Here is a 25,870-nt window from a genome sequence, read left to right as displayed (position 1 = left end):
GTTTGACAGTGATGAGTGGCGGTCGTTTGACCACTGACCCATTACGGATGCAGGCAGTGATCGCTGAGATCTTGGTTGAAGACAGCAGAGGTGTATTTAGAGGGCAAGTTGGTTAGGATGATATCTATGAAGGTGCCCGTGTTTACGGCTTTGGGTAGGTTCATTAAAAATTTGTGTGAGATTGAGGGCATCAAGCTTAGATTGTAGGATGGCTGGGGTGTTAAGCATGTTCCAGTTTAGGTTGCCTAGCAGCACGAGCTCTGAAGATAGATGGGGGCAATCAGTTCACAAATGGTGTCCAGAGCACAGCTGGGGGTAGAGGGTGGTCTATAGCAGGCGGCAACGGTGAGACTTGTTTTTAGAGAGGTGGATTTTTAAAAGTAGAAGTTCAAATTGTTTGGGTACAGACCTGGATAGTAGGACAGAACTCTGCAGGCTATCTTTGCAGTAGATTGCAACACCGCCCCCTTTGGCAGTTCTATTTTGTCTGAAAATGTTGTAGTTAGGGATGAAAATTTCAGAATTTTTGGTGGTCTTCCAGGATTCAGACACAGCTAGAACATCCGGGTTGGCAGAGTGTGCTAAAGCAGTGAATAAAACAAACTTAGGGAGGAGGCTTCTAATGTTAACATGCATGAAATCAAGGCTATTACGGTTACAGAAGTCATCAAAAGAGAGCGCCTGGGGAATAGGAGTGGAGCTAGGCACTGCAGGGCCTGGATTCACCTCTACATCACCAGAGGAAAAGAGGAGAAGTAGGATAAGGGTACGGCTAAAAGCAATGAGAATTGGTCGTCTAGAACGTCTGGAACAGAGAGTAAAAGGAGGTTTCTGGGGGCGATGAAATGGTATGGTAGGATGTGAATACAGTGGAGGTAAACTAGGTATTGAGTGATGATGAGAGAGATATTGTCTCTAGAAACATCATTGAAACCAGGAGATGTCATCGCATGTGTGGGTGGTGGAACTAATAGGTTGGATAAGGTATAGTGAACAGGAGTAGAGGCTCTATAGTGAAATAAGCCAATAAACACTAACCAGAACAGCAATGGACAAGGCATATTGACATTAAGGAGAGACATGCTTAGTCGAGTGATCAAAAGGGTCCAGTGAGTAATGAGGTTGGTTTGGGTCACGGCTATTCAGACAGCTAGCCGGGCCATCGGTAGCAAGTTAGCATAGGATGGAGGTCTGTTTTTAGCCACCCCGTGCGTTTCTGTCGGTAGATTAGTGGGGTTCCGTGTAGTAGAGGGGATCAATCCAATTTGCAAAAAAAAAATAGATATAGCTATAGAGGACCAAGAAAAAAGAACAAAAAATATTGCAGATGTATTCCCCATAATATACTCCATCAAGCAATAGCCTGGAAACTGCCCAAGGTAAAATAAAATAAACACCTGTCCACAAGGAAATTTGATAAAAGACATGATGATGTAGGCTATGTTTATTTAGCCTGCTCATTACCGCTATCAGATGTAAGCAGGCTGTTTCTGGTGTGCATTTTCATAGCCTTTGTGTGATGTTTTTCACCTATCATCACCTATGACCAGGTGCTCCTTTGCTCTTCCGTCTGTCTCCCTCTGGCAGTGTCAAATGCTATGGTAAGCAAATATACCATTTGCATGCCCTGCGATTTGTTGTAGTTTTATTCAGCTATAGTTTGAGTTTCTGCTTATGTAGTGATAAGGAGGCCAATAGGGAAAGGGGGATAACTAGTCAGTTGCACAGCTGAATGCATCCAACCGAAATGTCTTCCGCATTTAACCCAACCCCTCTGAAGCAGTTGTTGTTGGGGGTTAAATGCCTTGCTCAAGGGTAGAACGGCATATTTTTCCACCTTGCCGATTTTGGAAGTCGAACCAGCAACCTTTCAGTTACTGGCCCAACACTCTTAACCTCTAGGCTACCTGCTGCCCAGTAGAGTGCATCTCACGCACACACACACACACACACACACACACACACACACACACACACACACACACACACACACACACACACACACACACACACACACACACACACACACACACTTCTTCTGCACAACACTGTACCTCAGTTCGTCTTTGGCATTATTGTTATGTATTGACCTAATGGCTTGTTGGTGCCCCATTATGGCATTTGCTTAATGTAGGCTAGTATATATCCACTATATATTTGGGTTTGTTTTCAATATTACATAATGAGTTTACCTTGTAGATTTGTGATAATAAATACTTTACAGTCATTTACTTTTGATTCTAATGTAACTGTACTCCATTTATCTTCTGGTTGTGATTAAATGAGCACATTATTACTTGTAAGCAGAGTAATACAAATAACAGTTGTTTTGTGTCTGGCTACATTGCAGATATGGGAAAGATAAGCAACAGTGTTCATTCGGAGAAGTTGTAAATGACAAATCCATGGTCTGGCAATGGTCACATGATACCTTGGGCGCGCTCATGTTACCTACCGTACACGTTGTGCCAGCGCATCCGCGCGCAGCTCCATCAGAAAAAAAGTGTAGCCTCTCGCTCAAGCCATCATCGGCAATGCGCGGACAGACAAGGCGATATTCCTCTGCCCTCCAAAACCGAACGAAGAGCAAACAACAACGCTTTTACCGGTGACACCCTTCGGTCATTCGGTACTTTGCTCGAGGGAAGCATAAGGTCGTCTCGTTTGAAAGAAGGCTTTTGTTGCATGTGATACTTGGGAGACTGACGCGTGTTTCACGGATGTTACTACGAAGACGGGGCTCGACAGTTTTTCTGCCTCTGTAGCGTTTTATGTTAGCAATGGATCTCTATCCCTCTTCGGAGTGTTACGCGGATAGGGAGGGAGTCGTGCCGTCTGTTCCCCTTGTGCTCTAGCTGTTGATAGCTAGCCTTCAAAGAAAAGAACAATGAGCTGAATCAAACAGTTTTGTTTCAAGCTTTTATCGTACTGATATTTTAAAGACACTCACCCGGGAACATTGTGCATTTGTTGAACGAACCATTAGTCAGAACAACTAGACAAACATTTTGGGATCACCAGCTTCTTTGGGCAGTTGAGGCGACACAACAATGGGATTATTTTTGACCATTGGTTGAGAATTGTTTTTAAAAGTTCCTTTATCTCAGACAATATAGTGGTGAGGTTTTTGTGCAGAGCACATATTTGAGCGACAATTGATTGAATTGATAATCTAGCTGCCTAAATTCATTTTGAGTACTCCGGACAATCGCATATGTCCAGTTGGTCTGGTCTAGAACGGCATCATCACTGGAACACGACACAAAGAACAACCATGGCGAATGACTCGATACAAGTAAGTTGTTACGTTGCTGTTACAGTGTAATGACAACGGTGCTATAATGTACGTTATCAATAGCTGGGGTATCTACCATTAGACATCAATGGAAACTCAATGCGGTGTTCTATTTTCTATTGCTAAATAATCATTTATCTGGATTTACGACGATGCAGTACGCTCTTTGTGCTCTGTATTTTGTCAATACACTTGTGGTGTCCTGCATTGTAACCTTGGCATGTTTCCTCATTGGTTCCTCATTGCAGCCAAATGCATATGCGAGGAGCTCCTGGCCGGGCGAGCACAATACTGGGCGGGTGTTTGACACACACTTAAACACACAAACACATAAATACACACACATCCCAGTGGACCTCACCAGTTCTCAGAACCATCTTGAGTCTGAGAAGAACCAATAGCAGTCACAAGGTTCCCAACCTTTTTGGAATGGACCCTTTTCAAGAGTGGGGGGGGGGGATACGTTTGTGGCAACAGTCGTTATTGCTAACTCCTTTCTGACAGTTTGAGTAATGCGCTTCGACTATAGCAAGCACTTTGAAGAATATTAAGGAGAATGTGAAATACGAAAAGGAAATTCACACCACTAAAGTGACTGACATTGAGCTGGGGTAATTTTGTCATTTAGACTACTTTACTTGACTGTATCCTGATGCAGGATTTGACAGAGTTGGTGCAATGATTTATGTATTTGAACATCAAGACTGATGTTCTTTACAGTGGGGGTTATGAACAACTCAGCACAGGTGTCACCACCACTCTCACAAAGACACTAAGTTCCTCTTGCCTCTGCTCTAGTTTAGTGACAAGTAAGCAGTCGGCCCTCTTTTTACCCCAACATTTACCTCGTGCGTGTCAGCAAGTCAGGAACCCAACTCTGAAGTGTGTTGAATAAAGCTTCCTGTTTAAGTGCTGCTTTCCCATCTGACTGTTGATAAAGCTCTGTTACTTCACCCTTCTTTACTAACTAGTCTTGATGATGTCATCGAGTCACACTGCTTGCCACATGGGTTTGCTGTACTATTGAACATATTTCTTTCACACTGTTATCAGGGATGATTTATTCATTCACGTTTTCAAATCTATTCCAATTTCTCTCATTGGTTGGAACTTAAATAGTCTTCCCCCAAATAGGCCTAACTGGCTTACGATTCCATACTTTGCACCGTAGCCAATTATTTGTATAGCGACCGTACAAGATAATACTAGAAAGCAGTACCAGGCAGGAGGTAGTCACCTCTCTCTCTCGGGGTCGGTTTTTCCCGTCTTCATAGCCTCGGCAGGTTCACACACAATGGAGGAGGGCACAGCTGAGAGAGGGCAAGCTTGGGGGACTGACTCAAGCCACAGTGACGAAGTGGGAACTCTGGTTTGGAGGCACAGACAGGGAGCCATTATCCCCTCAGCCAACACGTACACTGGTCTGGTCTGGTGACTCAAACTGAAGACCTCTGCTGGTCTGGCAGTTGATCAAGTCTGTCATAATCAGACTCCAATGTCTTCAGTGGTGGGGAGGTTTAGCTTCTTCACAGCACACCTTTTTGTTTCCCACACACACAGGAAGACTGATACAAAATAAGCCGATAATAAGAATCTGGACCTAAACAGCGTCACACTTCCTCCTAAAGGTCAGGGGGAACCAGAATGGAGCGGGGCACAGGGATGTTTGCTAGTGAGAGCAGACATTTTTAGAAGGGAGAACGTTGGATTAAATATCCCTGAACATACATTCGTCAATACTTTTTTCCAGTTTTGCATGTTCACACACACACACACACACACACATTAAAGACTGACACTCAGGGTAATGCATATGGGATCGTTCACTTAAACAGCTGCATGACGTAATGAGACTACTATGCACATATCTCAAGCTTTTTCAGCAAGCCAAGGCCCTGTGGCCATGTAGGCCATGCACACTAGCGAATGCATTAGGACGTCATTGTAACATAAGAATGTGTTCTTTACTGACTTGCCTAGTTATATAAACAACATGCTACCAGAGACAATGAGAGCCATGCTGTTCACAATTGAGTTGCTTAAGCTACTTCTTTGATTATTTTTATTTTGTATTTAAGAGAAATAGGCCTTATAGGAGAATGTATTTCCTTGTTGACTCTTATCCGCAAAACTTTTCTTGTTAACTGAGACATTCCCAAGCACAGGACTGTGTCCTTACTGGCTGTCACTGACTGCCCCCATTTGATGTCCCTATTGGCTGTCCCTATTGGCTATCTTTGATCTTGGCTCTTGCTGGTCGACACAGTCCATGCACTGTTTTCTTACTGGCCACTGTCAGACAGTGTCTCCATGCGGTGTCCATGCTGGCTGTCTGTGTCCCACTCCCGGTAGCACAGTGTGAGTGTGATGGTGGTGTGGGGGGGCTGTAAAGGGCATTATGCTGATGATGAGGTTCCATAGAAGCACAATGGCCCCCATTGTCCTGACTGCAGCCCCAGATCACATTCACCAATGCACTGTGTTTCCCCATCCTGTCCTGGTTGGCCACACCTTCACGAATAGGTTAAAGCAAGGCCCCATGGTGTGGCATCATGGCTGTGTCTGTTTGTTTTGTGTGGGAGTTTGTGTGTTTGTCAATGGCCCACAGGTCGAGGTGGAGTACTCACTTTTGTGTTGACATGCTTTCATGTGTGCGTTTGGGTAGATGTGTGTGTTGTTTGTGTAGATGTGTTTGCCTATTTGGGCCATCTGATTTGTATAGGGAAGCCCTAGTTTTGTGTGTGCATGTGTGTCCAATGTCCATACACGTGTCCCTGCGTATTTTGTCTTATGTCGCTCCCTGCCATCCCCTGTGCGAACATCCTGCCGTCCTCATGACCTAGCCCCTCTGTTGCAGCCCCTCCCTCCCCAGTCCCAACCTCATCCACAGTTCACACCCTGCCATGACATCACCTCTCCACTTTCCTCTTTCCTCTCTCCTTTCCTCTTTCTCTTGTGCTATACACTGTGGCCAGACTGTGTGTGTGTGTGTGTGTGTGTGTGTGTCTGTCCACTCACAGGCAATGGAGCCTCTGATGGAACGTGGTCATGCACCAGCTGCTCTCCCCGTCTCCGTTCTTTCGCTGACTCCTCGTTTTTCCACACTGAGTATGGAGGGATGGGGCCTCAGGATCTTATCCAATGGGTATAATTAGATAACAGTAGTCTTTTTTTATTGGGATAGTTCAGGATTTTGGCAGTGAAGCCCTTTATCCACTTCCCCGTTCAGATGAACTTGTGGATACCATTTTCATGTCTCTGCGGGCAGTTGGAAGGAAGTTGCTAACTAGCTTCAGCGCAATGACTCGAAGACTGTAGACTTTGCCATTGCGCTAAGCTGTTCCCATAGACTTCTAGTCATTGCTCTAACGCTATTTAGCATTGGCCCGCAAAACTACTTCTAACTTCATAATGTTATCCACAAGTTCATCTGTCTCTGGGAAAGTAGATAAATCCCAAACTATCAATTTAAGCACTTTTACAGCAGTTTGTCACTGTGTCGTTAGACATGTTCGGTGTTGGTTTTCCCACTGTTAGCCTATTTGCTTCACTTCAGGCCAGATCGTGTGACTGTGTGTCCGATTTTATCTTCAAAGGTGCAGGACGTTAGTTGCACTACTTCAGCAGAGTAAAGCTCAAATCAGACGTCTATATCCCAGATGGGATTTTTCATAACTGCTATGGATTGTGTACATTGCATGGTAGGAGGGGTATGATGTATTGAAGGGAAGTAAACATTGAAATTGTGTTTGGGTTGTTCAGTCAGGGCTGTAAATATGATTTTGAGTGTGTGTGTGTCACCCACTCAGTCCTCTGTCTACTCTTTGGCGATGAGGGTATAAATGACTAGGGAATAAGGCCTCTCTCTTTAAACAATCCTCTTATTTGAATCTACTACAGATCAGGTTACACAGATGACATTTAGAGAGAGAGAGGCTGGTTCACTCAGTGTAAAAGAGCCCAGTGTTTGTTCTGTGGTCCAATGAAATAATAATATATGAAGGTAAACATTGTAGAAAGATAACAAAATAATTGGATTCATTTCCTGTAAGATTTTCACTATTCAAGCCACTACAACTATTTTGAAGAATTCTCTCACAGTATCACACACACTTGAATATCCACCTGCCTCTGAAATGGGCGTGGCTTGAGTCAGTTGGGTGGACAGTCGGAACATCCAGAGGACAGGAGGCAGGTGTATCTAGTGTGTTACCTGGAGCTGTGCTGCCATGGCAATGCCTGTTGGGGGTGGATGAGCTCATAGTTTTATGCCTAGTCTACTCTGTGGTGTCTGACACACACACACATGCGCGCACTACCTGGCCCATTTACAGCAGATTAGAGGCCCCTTTGGGATGTCTTCCCATTCAGAGTCAATGGTGGGGTTAGTGGTTAAGGCGGGATGTGAAGCCACAGAGACTTAAACACTCTCAGAGATGGGAGACGAGGATATAATGAGATGGGAGACGAGCATAGTGAGATGGGAGACGAGGATGTAAGGATGTGGGAGACGAGGATAGAATGTGGTGGGAGACGAGGATAGAATGTGGTGGGAGACGAGGATAGAATGTGGTGGGAGACGAGGATAGAATGTGGTGGGAGACGAGGATAGAATGAGGTGGGAGGCGAGGATAGAATGAGGTGGGGGGCGAGGATGGAATGAGGTTGGGGGCGAGGATGGAATGAGGTGGGGGGCGAGGATGGAATGCGGTGGGGGGCGAGGATGGACGAGGATGGAATGAGGGGGGGGGGGAGAGGATGGAATGAGGTGGGGGACGAGGATGGAATGAGGTGGGGGACGAGGATGGAATGAGGTGGGGGGCGAGGATGGAATGCGGTGGGGGGCGAGGATGGAATGAGGTGGGGGGCGAGGATGGAATGAGGTGGGGGGCGAGGATGGAATGCGGTGGGGGGCGAGGATGGAATGCGGTGGGGGGCGAGGATGGAATGCGGTGGGGGGCGAGGATGGAATGCGGTGGGGGGCGAGGATGGAATGCGGTGGGGGGCGAGGGTGGAATGCGGTGGGGGGCGAGGATGGAATGAGGTGGGGGGCGAGGAGGGAATGCGGTGGGGGGCGAGGATGGAATGAGGTGGGGGACGAGGATGGAATGAGGTGGGAGACGAGGAAAGCATTAGATTGGAAGACCTTAAAAGGATAAGTTGCTTATGTAATGAATCATGATGTAATGTTTTTAAGCATTTTTATTACTTTACCACATAGTTCTTAAAGGGTTGTCAGTTGTGGCTAAAATCTATCATTGGAAATAACATGGAAGTGTGTCCATCCAGCCGTAACCTTCCCTAACTGTACATCCAACGTAATGATTTGATAACTTCCCGTCCAACCCTCACTTCATACACCCTGTCATCCATTTTTGATTAGTAGAGAAATCCTCCCCACTCCCAACCCAAACCACATTTAACCGCCCGAAAACATGTTGATCTGCTCTCAACTCCTTGTTCTCATTCACTTCAACCATAATCTTATTTTCCCATGCGATTATGTGTGTAATTTGGTTTTGCCTGCCATCATACACATGCGTATCTCTCCACCACTCAATCGATAGACAGGATCTCAGCCGTCACGCAACACACACACACAATCACAAAAACACGCAAACCGTCACACACACATGCCTTGGCTAAGAAGTTAATCGCCATGACCCATAACTAAACCTTGATGCTATATTTACTGAATAAGGATTCGACAGGAAATTGAATCAGAGAACCAGTGTCCTCATCCCATTTAACAAGCTTTGGTCTCAGACCCTAAAATAGACCAAACGTTGAACCAATCTCTTCCACATCCTCTTACATGGTCCACAAATTGTTTCACTGTGGATGTGTCTAAAATGGCACCCTGTTGCCTATTCCCTATAGTGCATCCTATTCCCTATAGTGCATCCTATTCCCTATAGTGCATCCTATTCCCTATAGTGCATCCTATTCCCTATAGTGCACTGCTAGGGTGCTATTTCAGATGAAGCCTTTGTCTGGCTGAACAAGTCCAACTACTATTATTAATCAATGTGTCACTCGAACCTCAGGGTCCATTCCTGCTGTGGTGTTGACTTGTCTCTGCAAGTCCGGGATTCAGTTGGCCACAGACCTGCTGAACTTGTCATGGAACCTGTAGCCTAACCTTAACGGTAACTGATGTGATGCAATGTAAAGTATCGGCCCCCAGCCCACACAGTGCATTCTGAGCCATAAGCTTAATTGATCTTTAGTTCATAGGCTCTTTGCTCTACTAGGAGCTAAAATGAACAATGAACAATGGCATATGTAGGCTATTTTCTCTATCTTCCTAGTATTTGATAGCTCTCTTTTGCAGAGGTGCTCAAAGATATGTTCCATGTTAACTCTGATGAAATGTGTCTCTTGACTCTCTCCGGTGTTCAGACCATTGTGCTGTAACAGCCTACAATGTTGCTGATGTAGTGCTGCTGTCACTGTGCTGTTCATTTTGAAGAGCCGTGTCTTCTGCACGGGGCTCATGCCTTCTGGCCCTGCTGTTTCACTCTCACGCTCTGACACACACACACACACACACACACATGTATTCCTCCTGTGAGAGAGCTCTGCTATTCTCTGGCACAGTTGGAGCTCCCAGGCAGACAGGCAGTAGTTCTTCACAGTTGGAGCTCCCAGGCAGACAGGCAGTAGTTCTTCACAGTTGGCTGTTAGTCATGGTTCAGCAGCACCACGTTGCAGCTCGCCACTCTCCTGGAAACGAACCTCCTATCACTTACTGTACACACATCCATGCACGCCACACACATGAATATGCCTGCCACACAAGGACTAGTATTTTCTACTTGTGATCCAGCTGTTATTGAGGAGTCTTTTAAAACAACACAAGGACCTGAGCCCAGTCGTCCAGCTGTGACCACACAGAAACAATGGGGAGGGTCATTCTAGTTACAGTACCAGTTTAAGAGGTCCGTTAGTGTGCACAAGACACACCACTACCCAGCGTGCTGTGGGGCGCAGTGACTCGGCAGAGGCGGAAGAGAGAGGAGTAGGTTAGTGTGTCCACCCCATACAGTATTCTCCATACAAATACCATGATGTAATGTTTTTAAGCATTTTATGACTTTATCACATAGTTCTAAAGGGTTGTTAGTTAGTTGTGGTTCAAATCTATCATTGGAAATAACATGGAAGTGTGTCCATCCAGCCGTAACCTTCCCTAACTGTAATCCATCCAACGTAATGATTTGACAACATCCTGTCCCTTAGCAATCCCACCATCACTTCATATACCCTGCAGTCTATTTTTGATTAGTAGAGAAATCCTCCCCACTACCAACCCAAACCACATTTAACCACCCTGGAAGATGTCGATCTGTTCTCGACTCCTTGTTCTCATTCCCTTCAACCATAATGTTCTTTTCCCATGAGATTATGTGTGTAATTGGTTTTGCCTGCCATCATACACATGCCCATCTCTCTACCTCTCAATCTATGGACAGGATGAGTCTCAGCTGACACACACACACACACACACACAGTCATGCCTTGTTGTTTAAAAGCCAGTGGCCATGACCCATCACTACACCGTGACGCTGTATTGAAGTATCCTGCAGGACATTGAAGCAGAGAACCAGTGTCCTCATCCCATTAACACGCATTGGTTTTTGGCACGAAAATAAACCCATCTCTTCCACGCCCACTTACATGTTCCAGAAATGGTTAGGCTTTGCATGCATCTGAAATAGCACCCTGTGGCCTTTCCCCCACAGTGAACTACAAGGGTGTCGTTTCAGATGCAGCCTTTGTTTTTGTTTTTTTGCCTGAACAACCTACTACTATTATTAAAGAGATAATTATTATTTGGACATATAAATTCATTATATGTATCCCCCGTGTTGTTTAAAAAAATATATATATAGCTCTGTCTATGAATTTTGAGTGGTTACATTTCTCCAGGCCCATCCCTCAGCTTTCTACCAAAACAATTTGTTGTTTCAATGAAGGATTCTAGCTTTAACTAATGTTGTCACTCAACCTCAGGATCCACTTCTGCTGTGGTGTTGACTTGTCTCTGCAAGTCCTGGATTCACTTAGCCACAGACGTCAGCCTAACTTTAAAGGGACATTTCAAAATGGTTAAACTTCATATTCATCATCTCCTGCACCACCACAACATCGACATATGTGATAATGGTTTATTTCTATGTTTGGTAGTAAAAAGCAGAGAGGAAGATACATGTTTCCAACTAGTTGGTTGATGTCATTGGTAACCCCTGCTGTTTTTTATTACAAAACATAGAAACGTGCCATTTTCACATATGTTGATGTTGGGGGTGGTTCCATTACTGAACTGATGTACGTTTCGGCCCCTAGCCCACACAGTGCATTTTGAGTCGTAGGCCTAATTGATCTGGAGTTCATCTGCTCTTTGCTCTACTAGGAGCTAACAGGAATAAAGCTCACTTTGCAGGGGACTAGTATTACTAGAGAACATTGGTTATGTAATTATTACCCCAGATTGTCCATTATTCCAGAGGATTAGTTTTATTCCAGGCGGGATTCGTTTTTCCCAAACTACCCCCTATAATTCATTTTTTTCTCTCTCAATAATTGAACCATTATCACAGAGGCCAGGAGGTTTTTATTCTAGGCGTGAAGATATTTCAACATGTCCAGGTGATAACAGGCTACACTGATAACTCAAGCTTGGCTTCCAAGTTTAAACCATACCAGAACGTAATTTTTGACTTATTATCATAATCATTATTTTAGCGATCCGCACTAGAATTAGTCTTAAATGTCCCCCAGCCTGCACATGTGAGCTAAACAGCGCACTTGCACATGAGATGCATTTTCAGGCTATGGGTGAGACAGTGAACTGGTAATTTCTAAAAGTTTAGCTAAGTTAATGCTGCTTTGCGATCTATTAACAGCAAGGCATTGCATTAAAAAGGCACACAGTTTTTTTTTTACTGAATCATTTGCCAATGTTAAATTAAATGGCACAAAACCTGTAAACAAAGGCATTCACGTTGAAAGTGGATACGTGTGGCCTTCATATATGTGACCCACCACCTCGATTCGGTGTCAGGTAGCAAAATCTGAAAATATTTTTATTTTTTACATTGGATAAAGGTAAAGACTCAGCTACGAAATGGTACATCATACACTACAGTTGAGGAACAATGGGAAAAATAATTCTGCTTTGAAAGTTGATAAACTTGTGATCCCACTTTTGAGAAAATGGCCCTTAAATGTTTAGGTATACCTACTGGAGAGCTCTTCTTTGTCTACACCTATTCAGCATTGTTCAGACCCTCTTAAGCCTTAGCCCCACCCATCTCTTTAAAGATTTGCATGCGAGGCCATGTGCTTAACAGGGTAAGGTAGTGTAGTAAACTACCAAAGATTTCAAGACTAAAAGTGCTGAAAGTAGTAGCCTACAATAAGGAAAACGCCATGCAAAAATACACTATCTAGTCCTTGGCAAACACATTTGTCACATTCACAAGATACAGAAGGTGTAAACGGTATAGTGAAATGGGTGGAGAACAGAAAATGATCAAATGTGTTAATATGAAAAATATAAGAGAAATCTATTGGTCTTGCAAATGTAATTTCCAGGCAGACTACAGAGTTTAATTTCCTCACTTTTTTCACGCTCTGGTTTCCAGGCGAGCTTGCTCATTCCACCCACACTGCCACTCAGCCAGGCAGGGGCAGAACTGACTGATTAGGCGCCGCCAAACGTCACATCGATCGCTAAAATGCTGGGCGAATGTAGATCCAGGATATTGCAGGATATTGATGTTCATGAATGGGTTTTTCCAGACCCAAACGGGGATGTAGTGGAAGGTAAACTCTGTTTACGCACCTTTTTATTTGTGAAATAGCATTGACTCACCTTTTTGTATTTTGTTAATTATCGTTTATCCACTTTTTATTGCGTTCTCAGCGTTGATCAACACTCAGAAGGCGTCTTGAGCTGAGTTGTAATTGTGCCTACCTCTGCGAACGAGTGCAATCATGTTTGCCTGCTCCCCCGGATTTGCCTTGTTAGCAGCGCATTCAGTCACCACTCTGTCCAACGGGAAACTCCACCCACGACACAGGCCGAGCGGTGAAACAAACTAACTTAACCCAGACCTACACTGGCAAGTAGCAGAGACGCCGCTGAAAGGGAAATTTTTTAATATCCCTTGACTCCTGCCGTGTCAACAGAACCACTGACACTTGGAGAATGAGTGTCAAACTGGTAAATAGTCGCTGATATTTCAGTCAGATGTCTAGGTAGCTCAAAGGCTCTAGCCATTAGCCAGGTAGCTAGCTATAACTAACTGGCTAGAAGGAGGAAGTTAGAAGCTAAAGTTGAACAGAGCCTGACCTCTGCAGGAGCAGTTGACTGAAATTAAGCTAGCTATAATCAAAAGATGGGCAAATATACGTTCTCATAACACCTCATTATCGAACATCTCATTCCAAAATAATGGGCATTCTAATGGAGTTGGTCCCCGTTTTCTGCTATAACAGTCTTCTGGCAAGGCTTTCCACTAGATGTTGGAACATTGCTGCGGGGACTTACTTTCATTCAGCCACGGGTATTAGTTAGGTCGGGCACTGATGTTGGGAGATTCGGCTTGGCACACAGCGTTCCAATTCATCCCAAAGGTGTTCACTTGGGTTGAGGTCAGGGCTTTTTGCAGGTCAGTCAAGTTTTTCCACACCGATCTCAACAAACAATTTCTGTATGGACCTTGCTTTGTGCACGGGGGCGTTGTCATGCTGAAACAGGAACGGACCTTCCCCAAACTCTTGCCACAAAGTTGAAAGCACAGAATCGTCTAGAATGTCACTGTATGCTGTAGCGTTAAAATTTCCCTTCACGGGCCTCCCGAATGGTGCAGTGGTCTAAGGCACTGCGTCGCAGTTGCTAGCTGTGCCTCTAGAGATCCTGGTTGGAGTCCAGGCTCTGTCACACCCGGCCACGGTCGGAAGAGCCTTGGGGCGGCGGCGCACAATTGGCCCAGCGTAGTCCGAGTTAGGGGAGGGTTTGTCCGTCAGAGATGTTCTTGTCCCATTGCGCTCTAGCAACTCTTGTGGCCCCCCAGCCGCATTACACGGTCGTCAGGTGTACGGTGTTAACTCCGTCACATTGGTGTGGCTGGCTTCCGGGGTTAAGCAGGCTTTGTGTCAAGAAGCAGTGCGGCTTGGTTGGGTTGTGTTTCGGAGGACGCATGGCTCTCAACCTTCGCCTCCCCCGAGTCCGTCAGGGAGTTGCAGCGATGGGACAAGACTGTAACTACCAATTGGATGTCACGAAATTGGGGAGGAAAAGGAGTAATAAAAAAGATTTCCCTTCACTGGAACTAAGGGGCCTAGCCCGAACCATGAAAAACAGCCCCAGACCACCAAACTTTACAGTTTACAGTGACACTATGTATTGGGGCAGGTAGCGTTCTTCTGGCATCCGTCAAACCCAGATTCGTCTGTCGGACTGCCAGATGGGGAAGCGTGATTCATCACTCCAGAGAACGCGTTTCCACTGCACCAGTGGCAGCTAGCGTTACACCACTCGGCATTGCGCATGGTGGTCTTTAGGCTTGAGTGTGGCTGCTCAGCCATGGAAACCCATTTCATGAAGCTCCCGACGAACAGTTATTGTGCTGATGTTGCTTCCGGAGGCAGTTTGGAACTCGGTAGTGAGTGTTGCAACCGAGGACAGATGATTTTTATGCATTGTGTGCTTCAGCACTTGCCAGTCCCGTTCTGAGCTTGTGTGGCCTACCACTTTGCCGCTGAGCCGGTGTTGCTCCTTGACATTTCCACTTCACAATAACAGCACTTACAGTTGACCAAGGCAGCTCTAGCAGGGCAGAAATTTGACAAACTGACTTGTTGAAAAGGTGGCATCCTATGATGGTCACTGAGCTCTTCAGTAAGGCCATTCTACTCCCAATGTTTGTCTATGTAGATTGCATTGCTGTGTGCTTGATTTTATACACCTGTCAGGCACGGGTGTGGCTGAAAATCCGAATCCACTCATTTGAAGGGGTGTCCACATACGTTTGTGTGTATGTAATGGAGAATTGATTGACACTAACAATCAAATGCAAACAATTCACGAAATGAGGTTATGAGACTATGAATGTGCACAAATTGGTGGGAGAGAGCGCATTCTGGAGAGAGACATGCATTGTGCATCTTGGCCACACTCCTCTTCCTCTTGGACTGTGACATCCCCCAGCCTCTGCAATGGATTAGTCTCAGCCTCCGCAATGGATTAGTTCACTGAGATGGGTGCGAATAAGACAGGTGTCTCTTGTTTCATATTTATTTTCTTAAATATATATATACAGTGCCTTGCGAAAGTATTCGGCCCCCTTGAACTTTGCGACCTTTTGCCACATTTCAGGCTTCAAACATAAAGATATAAAACTGTATTTTTTTGTGAAGAATCAACAACAAGTGGGACACAATCATGACGTGGAACGACATTTATTGGATATTTCAAACTTTTTTAACAAATCAAAAACTGAAAAATTGGGCGTGCAAAATTATTCAGCCCCTTTACTTTCAGTGCAGCAAACTCTCTCCAGAAATTCAGTGAGGATCTCTGAATGATCCAATGTTGACCTAAATGACTAATGATGATAAATACAATCCACCTGTGTGTAATCAAGTCTCCGTATAAATGCACCTGCACTGTGATAGTCTCAGAGGTCCGTTAAAAGCGCAGAGAGCATCATGAAGAACAAGGAACACACCAGGCAGGTCCGAGATACTGTTGTGGAGAAGTTTAAAGCCGGATTTGGATGCAAAAAAATATTTCCCAAGCTTTAAACATCCCAAGGAGCACTGTGCAAGCGATAATATTGAAATGGAAGGAGTATCAGACCACTGCAAATCTACCAAGACCTGGCCGTCCCTCTAAACTTTCAGCTCATACAAGGAGAAGACTGATCAGAGATGCAGCCAAGAGGCCCATGATCACTCTGGATGAACTGCAGAGATCTACAGCTGAGGTGGGAGACTCTGTCCATAGGACAACAATCAGTTGTATATTGCACAAATCTGGCCTTTATGGAAGAGTGGCAAGAAGAAAGCCATTTCTTAATGATATCCATAAAAAGTGTCGTTTAAAGTTTGCCACAAGCCACCTGGGAGACACACCAAACATGTGGAAGAAGGTGCTCTGGTCAGATGAAACCAAAATTGAACTTTTTGGCAACAATGCAAAACGTTATGTTTGGCGTAAAAGCAACACAGCTGAACACACCATCCCCACTGTCAAACATGGTGGTGGCAGCATCATGGTTTGGGCCTGCTTTTCTTCAGCAGGGACAGGGAAGATGGTTAAAATTGATGGGAAGATGGATGGAGCCAAATACAGGACCATTCTGGAAGAAAACCTGATGGAGTCTGCAAAAGACCTGAGACTGGGACAGAGATTTGTCTTCCAACAAGACAATGATCCAAAACATAAAGCAAAATCTACAATGGAATGGTTCAAAAATAAACATATCCAGGTGTTAGAATGGCCAAGTCAAAGTCCAGACCTGAATCCAATCGAGAATCTGTGGAAAGAACTGAAAACTGCTGTTCACAAATGCTCTCCATCCAACCTCACTGAGCTCGAGCTGTTTTGCAAGGAGGAATGGGAAAAAATTTCAGTCTCTCGATGTGCAAAACTGATAGACATACCCCAAGCGACTTACAGCTGTAATCGCAGCAAAAGGTGGCGCTACAAAGTATTAACTTAAGGGGGCTGAATAATTTTGCACGCCCAATTTTTCAGTTTTTGAATTGTTAAAAAAGTTTGAAATATCCAATAAATGTCGTTCCACTTCATGCTTGTGTCCCACTTGTTGATTCTTCACAAAAAAATACAGTTTTATATCTTTGTTTGAAGCCTGAAATGTGGCAAAAGGTCGCAAAGTTCAAGGGGGCCGAATACTTTCGCAAGGCACTGTATATTTGCTACTGATAGGCTGTTGGTTGGCCAAGATTTTCTTTGTCTATCGACCAAACAATCGACCATTTGACTAATTGGGGTCAGCCCTAATTGTTCAAAAAACATGATGTGGTCAACAGTAATAGCCTATGCATTTAGTTGAATCCTGTTATAAAAGTATCTGCCTGTCCCTGTTGGCTGCTGACTCTCACTCCCTCTCTCCACTGTGCACACGGAGGAGGGAAAGATGCATTCTGAGAAGCACATGAACATTGCTCAAAATGCTATTGCTGGAAAGAGACCGTTTTCAAAGCCACTGCTGTTGTTCTATTACAGAGAGGAGTCACAGCTTTCTGTGAGTATATCATGTATGTCTCACCACCTTTTAATATTGAGTTCATGGCACCACTTTACAACTGGAGTAGGCTGTAGTGGGTTTGATGAAGAGATCCACTAATATAACATTTTTGGCCAATACCAATATCCAATATCTTTCTTGCAGAAAAAAAGAAGATTTTTAAGCTTTCTAGTACACTTAATTAGTTAACATACACACGGCATCTCAGTGCAAGAGGCGTCACTACAGTCCCTGGTTCGAATCCAGGCTGTATCACATCCGGCCGTGATTGGAAGTCTCATTGGGCGGCGCACAATTTGCCCAGCGTCGTCCGGGTTTGGCCGGGGTAGGCCGTCATTGTAAATAAAAATGTATTCTTAACTGATTTGCCTAGTTAAATAAAGGTTACACACCACACACACACCACACTGTCCAAAAAGTTATTTTGTTGGAATTTACGTATGTCCCTATTACCAGTAAAACATCATCAAAACCTGTTTCTTTCACTTACTTGCTGTGCTGTTTTGTTGTTCATTTGTTCAGTTGTTTCATCCTCAACCAGGATTTCATCATACGTGTCAAGCAGTGAAGTTTCAGCTCTGTCTGTCCGTGGCGCCTCTTCCTCGGTGTGCACTGTCACTGTGTCTGTTTCCATCTTGTCCTGCTGTGTATGTAACTTTTCACGTAAGCCCTGTCTCTTGCATGCATCGAAGTAGCGGTCCTTGTACCTAGCACCGAGCATGGTGGAGACACAGTAAAGAGCTTCAGAGAGAATGCCACCGAATCGCATGTTCACAGCCTCAAGTACTTTTCTGAGTTTTAACCACACCGTCTCGGCGTTTCAATGCCATGCCGGAGGGTATCACGTCTGCTGCAGACGCAGTTCATTCATTTATTTCTCTAGTCAGTTGTTCGAATGGAGTTAGGAGTGTGTTCATGTTTCAAACATGTTCTCAAATGCCATTAAAATGGCAGCAGCGGTATGAGAACCAGCACATTCTTGAGCATGCAATACAGCTTTCCTCAGTATGAAATCCTCGTCGACCCACTGTGCTGTCAGACCTGGCATGCTCATGGGGCTGACATCGCTGGTCCAAATGTCAGTCGTGAAGTTAATAGCAGTGACGCCCATAGCAAATAGCTCATGGATGTGTTTCAACAGTACTGTGTAACTCCGGTAGGGCAACGTCAACAAATGGCGCATACAGTACCTGGTAGTGCGTACCGTGCTCGACAAGTTGGCGGAAGCCAACATCATCCACGACAGAGAACGGTTGATTGTCAAGGGCAATGAATTCCATTATCTTGGCGTTAATGGATTTCGGCATTGAGTTGTGTCGCTGAAATGTTCTTACTCTTTCAAATGACTGCTGGACTTGAACTTGTTTAGTTGTTGGAAGTGTGCGCTTAGTATTTGTCTGCTTTTGTTCTGTGTAGCGCTGTATTTTTCATAATTTCATGGATTCTGTGAAGAAAGAAACCACATAGATAAAGTAGTTAGCAAGTTAAGTTAAAAAAATGGATTTATAATAATTGATTGGATTTATCCAGCACTTTTCTACCAACTGAGGTACTCAAAACGCTTTACATAGTAAGGGGGGAACTCATCCACCACCCACCAGGTGATGCACAGCCATCATTTTTGTGCCAGAATGCTACTACACATCCACTATTGGGTTGAGAGGTGAGGAGTGATAAATGCCAATTAAGAATTATAAGGTAGCCATGATGGGTCTAGGTTGGGAATTTAGCCATCACACCGGGGTTAACACCCCTACTCTTACCATAAGTGTAATGTGATTTTGATTGACCACAAAATCAGGACACCCGTTTAACGTCCCATTCGAAAGATGTCACCCTACGCAGGGCAATGTCCTCTACACTGCCCTGGTACATTGGAATATCCTTTGACCAGAGGGAAGAGTGCCCCCTTCTGGCTCTCCAACACCACTTCCAGCAGCATCTGGTCTCCCATTCAGGACATACCCTGCTTAGCTTGAGGCAAGCCAGCAGTGGGATGCAGGGTGGTATGCTCTAAATCAAATTAATTTATTGTGTTAGAGATTTCATGGTACTTGTATCTAAACCAGAGGTATCAAACATATGGCCCGCGGGCCGGTGGTTTGAGTAAGAAGCGCCCAAACGTTGCTCAATTGATATCAAGGGACCAAACGTGTGCCAGGATATTTTTATTACTATAGCTGGAATGAAAACAAAACAAAATATATTCATGGATTCTGCTTAAAACAGCAATACAAAGATAATCCAAGTTTATTTCTTAAATTTGAGGAAAGAATATTTAATGTAAGCACCGCATAAAATTTAGGAGCACCAGAAAGACAATAATATTTTTTTCAAGGAAAAACTGTGTGTCACTCTATTGAAAGGAGGATAAACTGCACTGATTCCAGCAAAATATTGTTATTGGACACTGAAGACTGAGCTGCCTCGTGCTGGCCAGCTGGAAAACAACCGCAGAAGACACATTTTCAGTGTATTGATATTTAGCTATGTTATAATCGATTGTAGGGCTGTAGCCACTGAATTCTGGTAGTTGTCACTTGAAAGGAAAAACATCAATCACAAAATTTGCCGCTGTCGCAGCGCTGCCTCTCACCCCAAGCATTGCCTCTGTGAACTGTCCATGCTAATTGGGATCCTTGGGACGTCCCTACCCCATTGAAGTTTACATTTTGAAAATGGTTACGGTAAAGGTTAAGATTCGGATTTGGTAAGGGTTATGGCTAGGGTAGGGATTAAGCATAGGGAAGTCCCAAGGATCCCAGATAGCACCAAGTATTCTTACATGGGACTGTAGGTCATGACATCTTGTCAGCCGGATATTTTCATGTAAAAGTCAGCCGGTCTCACAATAATTGACCGTTAATGTATGCATATGGGTGTTTTGAATTAATCGTTATCTTAGAAAGCGCTGTCCATTTCGCTGTGCTAGGCTCGAAATAACATCTACAACAACCATATCTTACACTCAGTTTCAACTAGGATTTGAATATTTTCCCTGTATTTTACAAATGTTCCATCCCGAGAATAAATCACTTTTCTCCCAGGTAACCCGGTATTCCCTGCCAAAACCAGAAATGTAATTCAAAAGCATTATAAAGCATATAAATAGGCCTATGTCTGGATTTGATTAGAGCTTTGATCTAAAATTCAAGCCTGATGCTACCTGAGCCCGATGAGCCCAACATTAAAGACATTTTATTAGCCCTACATTAAAGACATTTTATTAGCCCTACGTTAGACACATTTTATTAGCCCTACGTTAGACACATTTTATTAGCCCTACATTAAATACATTTTATTAGCCCTACATTAAAGACATTTTATTAGCCCTACGTTAGACACATTTTATTAGCCCTACGTTAGACACATTTTATTAGCCCTACATTAAATACATTTTATTAGCCCTACATTAAATACATTTTATTAGCCCTACATTACATACATTTTATTAGCCCTACATTAGACACATTTTATTAGCCCTACATTAAATACATTTTATTAGCCCTACATTAAATACATTTTATTAGCCCTACATTAAATACATTTTATTAGCCCTACATTAAATACATTTTATTAGCCCTACATTAAATACATTTTATTAGCCCTACATTAGACACACATTTTATTAGCCCTACGTTAAAGACATTTTATTAGCCCTACATTAGACACATTTTATTAGCCCTACATTAGACACATTTTATTAGCCCTACATTAAAGACATTTTTTTTTACACTTCACGTAACGGTATATGGCCAGTGTGCATTTTGGCACTTTATTGAGCTGGCAAGCTTCTATCTACGCAGCGCTCACCTTAGAAGCAGTAACAGTAAGTTCACAGTAGAGGCCTTTTTACTGACTCTGGGAAAACACCCAGGGTCCCTGCTCATCTTCGTGAACTTGCCTTAGGCATGCTGCAAGGAGGCATGAGGACTGCAGATGTGGCCAGGGCAATAAATTGCAATGTCCGTACTGTGAGACACCTAAGACAGCGCTACAGGAAGACAGGACTTACAGCGGATCGTCCTCGCAGTGGCAGACCACGTGGAACAACACCTGCACAAGATCGGTACATCCGAACATCACACCTGCGGGACAGGTACAGGATGGCAACAATAACTGCAGAGTTACACCAGGAACGCACAATCCCTCCATCAGTGCTCAGACTGTCTGCAATAGGCTGAAAGAGGCTGGACTAAGGGCTTGTGTAGGCCTATTGTCACCAGACATCACCGGCAACAACGTCGCCTATGGGCACAAACCCACCGTCGCTGGACCAGACAGGACTAGCAAAAAGTGCTCTTCACTGACGAGTCGCGGATTTGTCTCACCAGGAGTGATGGTCGGATTCGCGTTTATCGTAGAAGGAATGAACGTTACACCGAGGCCTGTACTCTGGAGCGGGATCGATTTGGAGGTGGAGGGTCCGTCAAGGTTTGGGGCCGTGTGTCACAGCATCATCGGACTGAGCTTGTTGTCATTGCAGGAAATCTCACCGCTGTGCGTTACAGGGAAGACCTCCTCCCTCATGTGGTACCCTTCCTGCAGGCTCATCCTGACATGACCCTCCAGCATGACAATGCCACCAGCCATACTGCTCGTTCTGTGCGTGATTTCCTGTAAGACAGGAATGTCAGTGTTCTGCCATGGCCAGCGAAGAGTTTGGATCATAATCCAAAAGAGCACGTCTGAGACCTGTTGGATCGGAGGGTGAGGGCTAGGGCCATTCCCCCCAGAAATGTCCGGGAACTTGCAGGTGCCTTGGTGGAAGAGTGGGTCAACATCTCACAGCAAGAACGGGCAAATCTGGTGCTGTCCATGAGGAGGAGATGCACTGCAGTACTTAATGCAGCTGGTGGCCACACCAGATGCTGACTGTTACTTTTGATTTTGACCCCCCCTTTGTTCAGGGACACATTATTCAATTTCTGTTAGTCTTATGTTCATACAAATATTTACACATGTTAAGTTTCCTGAAAATAAATGCTGTTGACAGTGAGAGGACGTTTCTTTTTTTGCCAAGTTTATTATGCACTTTCTGTACACACGCAAGGACTAGTATTTTCTACTTGTGATCCAGCTGTTATTGAGAAGTCTTTAAAACAACACAAGGACCTGAGCCCAGTAGTCCAGCTGTGACCACACAGAAACACTGGGGAGGGTCATTCTAGTTACAGTACCAGCTTAAGAGGTCTTGCTCGCACACACACACACACTATTACCCAGAGTGCTATGGGGTGCAGCGAGTTTAGTGTGTCCACCCCATACAGTATTCTCAATACAAATACCATTTCATTCAAGAGGTCTTACAGGAGTACACACACACACACACACACACACGGCACTCCCTCAGAGGGCAGACCGGGGTACAATGAGGCCATTCACAGCGTTCCAGCTAAAGACCCAAGGCTAACGCGGCCCAGTGCTCACCCGCCCTCCTCAGACAGTTGTGTGTGTATCCTCTCTTATTCTGCTGCTGTGTGTATCGGCACGCCACCACAGGCCCTGAGTTCTAAGGAAGTGTGTGTGTGTCTGAGAGAAGTTCTGAATTTAGTAGACCTCAATAGGCACCAAAGACAGACTTGTAGTGTTGTACAGGACACATGGTGTGTCTGGCTGTGATTGTAGCCTGCGGTGCTGAAATCATGATTACGACGGTCACCTGTTGATGAGATGAGATGAGATGAGATAGAGAGAGAGACTGTTGTACCAGTTGAAAATAATATATGGCAGCTAGAAATCCTAACTGGATGGTCTTCAGAGGATAGATGGGAGAGGTTGAGGTAAAATATACTGTCCATAAAATGTACGTAGTATGTATGAGCTGGAGGCGGAAGCCTAAGTGTTGTTGACCATTAGTTTACTCCAGTTAGAGGAGGGGGGGTTAGGGGAAAATAAAGCTGAGCAGCTGGGTGGTGGTTGTGGTGATGTATTGCCTCACTTGCAGTGAACTCTCCTCCACCCAGCAACACAAGCTGCATTAACTCTGAATCCCACATCGCTTGCCTCTTCTCGCGCTAGCGGGTTCCCTCACTCTACTCACTCACTCACTCACTCACTCACTCACTCACTCACTCACTCACTCACACCGTCTAGCTAACACATGCTGAATTTAGTCTGATTCCCACTCTACTCTTCCACACCTCTCACACTCCCTTTAACAACTATTCTACCCCCCCCCCCCTCATTCTGTCTCATTGCCTTTGTCCCCGGGCCCCTTGCCAGAGTAAATCCTCCCCTCGCCCTCTGTCTCTCTGCTGTCAGGCCAGGGTGTAGGGTTACTGCTCTGAAGCCTCCATGTCCCACTGCCCTGCCCTGCCCTGTCCTCCCTCTCAGATATACAGTACAGCGGAGAGGACAAGAGGCATATGGTAAAGTTCAAAAGTTGCTCTTCATCCCTTGTTCTGTCACTGTCTTTCTGTAGTCCTCCTTTTATCTCCTTGTCGTCCCAACCGTCCTTTTCTTCGACTGCCCTCTGTTACAGGGGTTTTCCCGAGCCATGTTTATCAGTATCACTTCACCAGCTCTCTTTCTTCGTCTACCGAGCACCTCTCTCTTTCTCTGCTCTCTCTCTCTCTGGCTGTTTACAAGACCCAGCAGTCTCTTTCCTCTGATCCAATATCTATCTATCCCCCCCCCCCCCCCAAACACACTCACACTGTCTAGCTAACACATGCTGAATTTAGTTCTCTCCCACACCTCTCTCTCACCCACCTCTCTCTCCCACACTCGCACTGTCTAGCTAAAACATTCTGAATGTAGTCCTCTCCCACACCTCTCTCTCTCCCACACTCACACTGTCTAGCTAACGCATGCTGAATTTAGTCCTCTCCCACACCTCTCTCTCCCACACTCACACTGTCTAGCTAACACATGCTGAATTTAGTTCTCTCCCACACCTCTCTCTCTCCCACCTCTCTCTCCCACACTCACACTGTCTAGCTAAAACATTCTGAATGTAGTCCTCTCCCACACCTCTCTCTCCCACCTCTCTCTCCCACACTCACACTGTCTAGCTAACGCATGCTGCATTTAGTCCTCTCCCACACCTCTCTCTCCCACACTCACACCTGGGTGTCTGGTTAGACTGTAAACGCTCCTTCCAGACTCATATTAAGCACCTCCAATCCAAAATTAAATCTAGAATCGGCTTCCTATTTCGCAACAAAGCATCCTTCACTCATGCTGCCAAACATACCCTCGTAAAACTGACCATCCTACCGATCCTCAACTTCGGTGATGTCATCTATAAAATATCCTCCAACACTCTACTCAACAAACTGGATGCAGTCTATCACAGTGCCATCCGTTTTGTCACCAAAGCCCCATACACTACCCACCATTGCGACCTGTACGCTCTCGTTGGTTGGCCCTCGCTTCATACTCGTCACCAAACCCACTGGCTACAGGTTATCTTCAAGTCTCTGCTAGGTAAAGCCCCGCCTTATCTCAGCTCACTGGTCACCATAGCAGCACCCACTCGTAGCACGCGCTCCAGCAGGTATATCTCACTGGTCACTCCCAAAGCCAATTCCTCCTTTGGTAGTCTTTCCTTCCAGTTCTCTGCTGCCCATGACTGGAACGAATTGCAAAAATCTCTGTGTTGTTGTATGTGTCGAACTGCTATGCTTTATCTTGGCCAGGTCGCAGTTGCAAATGAGAACTTGTTCTCAACTAGCCTACCTGGTTAAATAAAAACACTGTCTAGCTAACACATTCTGAATTTAGTCCTCTCTCTCACATTGTCTAGCTAACACATGCTGAAATTAGTCCTCTCCCACACCTCTCTCTCTCTCCCACTCCCTTGCACATGGTGAATTAAGTTTAGCAACCATTCTACCCATTTCCCCCCCCCCCCCCCCTCTCATTCTGTCTCATTGCCTCTGTCCCCGGGCTCCTTGCCAGAGTAAATCCTCTCTCTCTCCCGTCTCTCTCTGCTGTCAGGCCAGGGTGTAGGGTTACTGCTTTGAAGCCTCCATGTCCCACTGCCCTGCCCTGTCCTCCCTCTCGGATGTACTGACTGCTTCGGTACAGCGGGAGAGGACATGAGGCTTATCGTAAAGTTCAAAAGTTGCTCTTCATATCCCTCATTCTGTCACTGTCTGTTTTTCTATCGTCCTCCTTTTGTCTCGTCATCCCAACCGTCCTTTTCTTCGACTGCCCTCTGTAACAGGGGTTTGCCATCTCTCTCTCTCTTTCCTCTGGCCCAATCTCTGTCTATCTCTGTCTGTTCAGAGGTTCTCCTGGCCTGTCACATAGAAGGCCTCGTTGGGAGAACCTCTCCTTCTCT

At 45.0% G+C, this 25,870-nt stretch overlaps 1 protein-coding gene across 1 annotated transcript in view; it reads left to right on the top strand.

Moving 5' to 3' along the window:
• Nucleotides 1–2,426: 2,426 nt before the first annotated feature.
• The window catches only part of LOC110495121 (serine/threonine-protein kinase N1), a 56,796-nt gene continuing 33,352 nt past the window's right edge, over nt 2,427–25,870 (top strand). Inside the window, exon 1 of the mRNA XM_036949552.2 lies at nt 2,427–3,295. Within this exon, the coding sequence (XP_036805447.1) occupies nt 3,215–3,295 (81 nt within the window). The 5' untranslated portion in view covers nt 2,427–3,214. The remainder of the gene's footprint in view (nt 3,296–25,870) is intronic.

Source organism: Oncorhynchus mykiss, chromosome 17 (assembly GCF_057628025.1).
Source record: "Oncorhynchus mykiss isolate SJ-2025 chromosome 17, ASM5762802v1, whole genome shotgun sequence".
In the NCBI taxonomy this organism is placed as follows: Eukaryota; Metazoa; Chordata; class Actinopteri; order Salmoniformes; family Salmonidae; genus Oncorhynchus; species Oncorhynchus mykiss.
This window is presented reverse-complemented; position numbering and strand designations above follow the sequence as displayed.